Below are 1043 nucleotides of genomic sequence, written 5' to 3'. Positions count from 1 at the left end.
AATACAATAAAAAACGTCCAGATCACTGGACGCACAAACACGTACATTCACTAAAACAAAATACTTAAGAAAACACTAAAGAAGTTTTAATTGTTTTGTGTATATATTGAAAGGAACGATATCTTGATTTTAAGGCTTAATACATTCACAATGTTTATATTAAATGTATGTTTTTTTTCGAAATTGAAGTGAAAAAAGAGAAAAAATATTTTTTTCCCAATAGTTATTTCGTCTTGATCAAGATTTAGTTCCCTCTATGTATTATTTGTTTCTTTTATGTGAGTGATTTTTCGTTGGAATGTTCTGTAAATTGTTAACAGTTTTGGCATGAAATTTACCTTGTATATGATTTGTAAATATATATGTACGTGTACGTCTGTGTGTTCGTCGTTAGATCTAAGTAAAAAAAAAAAAAAATCTTGTCACTATATAATTTCCTAAAAAAAGAAACAGTTGATTTGACAAAAAAGAAAAAAAAAATCCTCATGAAAAAACACTCCGAACAAAAGATCTCTGAAATAAACAAACAAATGAATGAAAAGAGGAAAGAGAAATCCCCCCGTGCCCTAAGACCCCTTTCGCGTCGCCAGGGGTCCCTTCGTCTCCGCCCTTGGTAAGACCTGGTGCCCCGACCACTTCGTCTGCTCCACCGACACCTGCCGTAAGCCCCTCATCGACATGGGCTTCGTCGAGGAACAAGGATCACTCTACTGCGAAAACTGCTACGAGCAATACTTCGCCCCGATCTGCGGCAAGTGCGACAAGAGGGTGAAGGGTGTAAGTGTGCCTTGAGGTTTCGTTCAGTTGTTTGTCTAAGGGTTGGTTTAGTGGTTGTTTGAGGGTTGGTTTAGTGTTTGCTTAAGGGTTCTGTTAGTGTTTATTTAAGGGTTCTTTTATTTATTGAAGTATTTATTAAGGTTCATTCGCAGTTGACCTGGGAAATAGAGAGGCATTTGTTGGCGTTTGGTTCAATAAATATTTTATTTCCAATATACCTCCCCAATAGCTGCTCAAAAATATACAATATTTATTTCCAATATTAT

At 35.8% G+C, this 1043-nt stretch overlaps 1 protein-coding gene across 1 annotated transcript in view; it reads left to right on the top strand.

Annotated features, from left to right (window-relative positions):
• Positions 1 to 1043, top strand: part of LOC119591919 (PDZ and LIM domain protein Zasp-like) — a gene marked incomplete in the record, with an annotated part of 137443 nt that overhangs the window by 132178 nt on the left and 4222 nt on the right. Inside the window, 1 exon segment of the mRNA XM_037940673.1 lies at positions 591 to 777. Coding sequence (XP_037796601.1) covers positions 591 to 777 — 187 coding nt within the window.

The sequence above is a fragment of the Penaeus monodon genome, chromosome 29 (assembly GCF_015228065.2).
Source record: "Penaeus monodon isolate SGIC_2016 chromosome 29, NSTDA_Pmon_1, whole genome shotgun sequence".
Taxonomy (NCBI): Eukaryota; Metazoa; Arthropoda; class Malacostraca; order Decapoda; family Penaeidae; genus Penaeus; species Penaeus monodon.
Note: the sequence above shows the minus strand (reverse complement) of the source record. Positions and strands in the feature narration are given on the sequence as shown.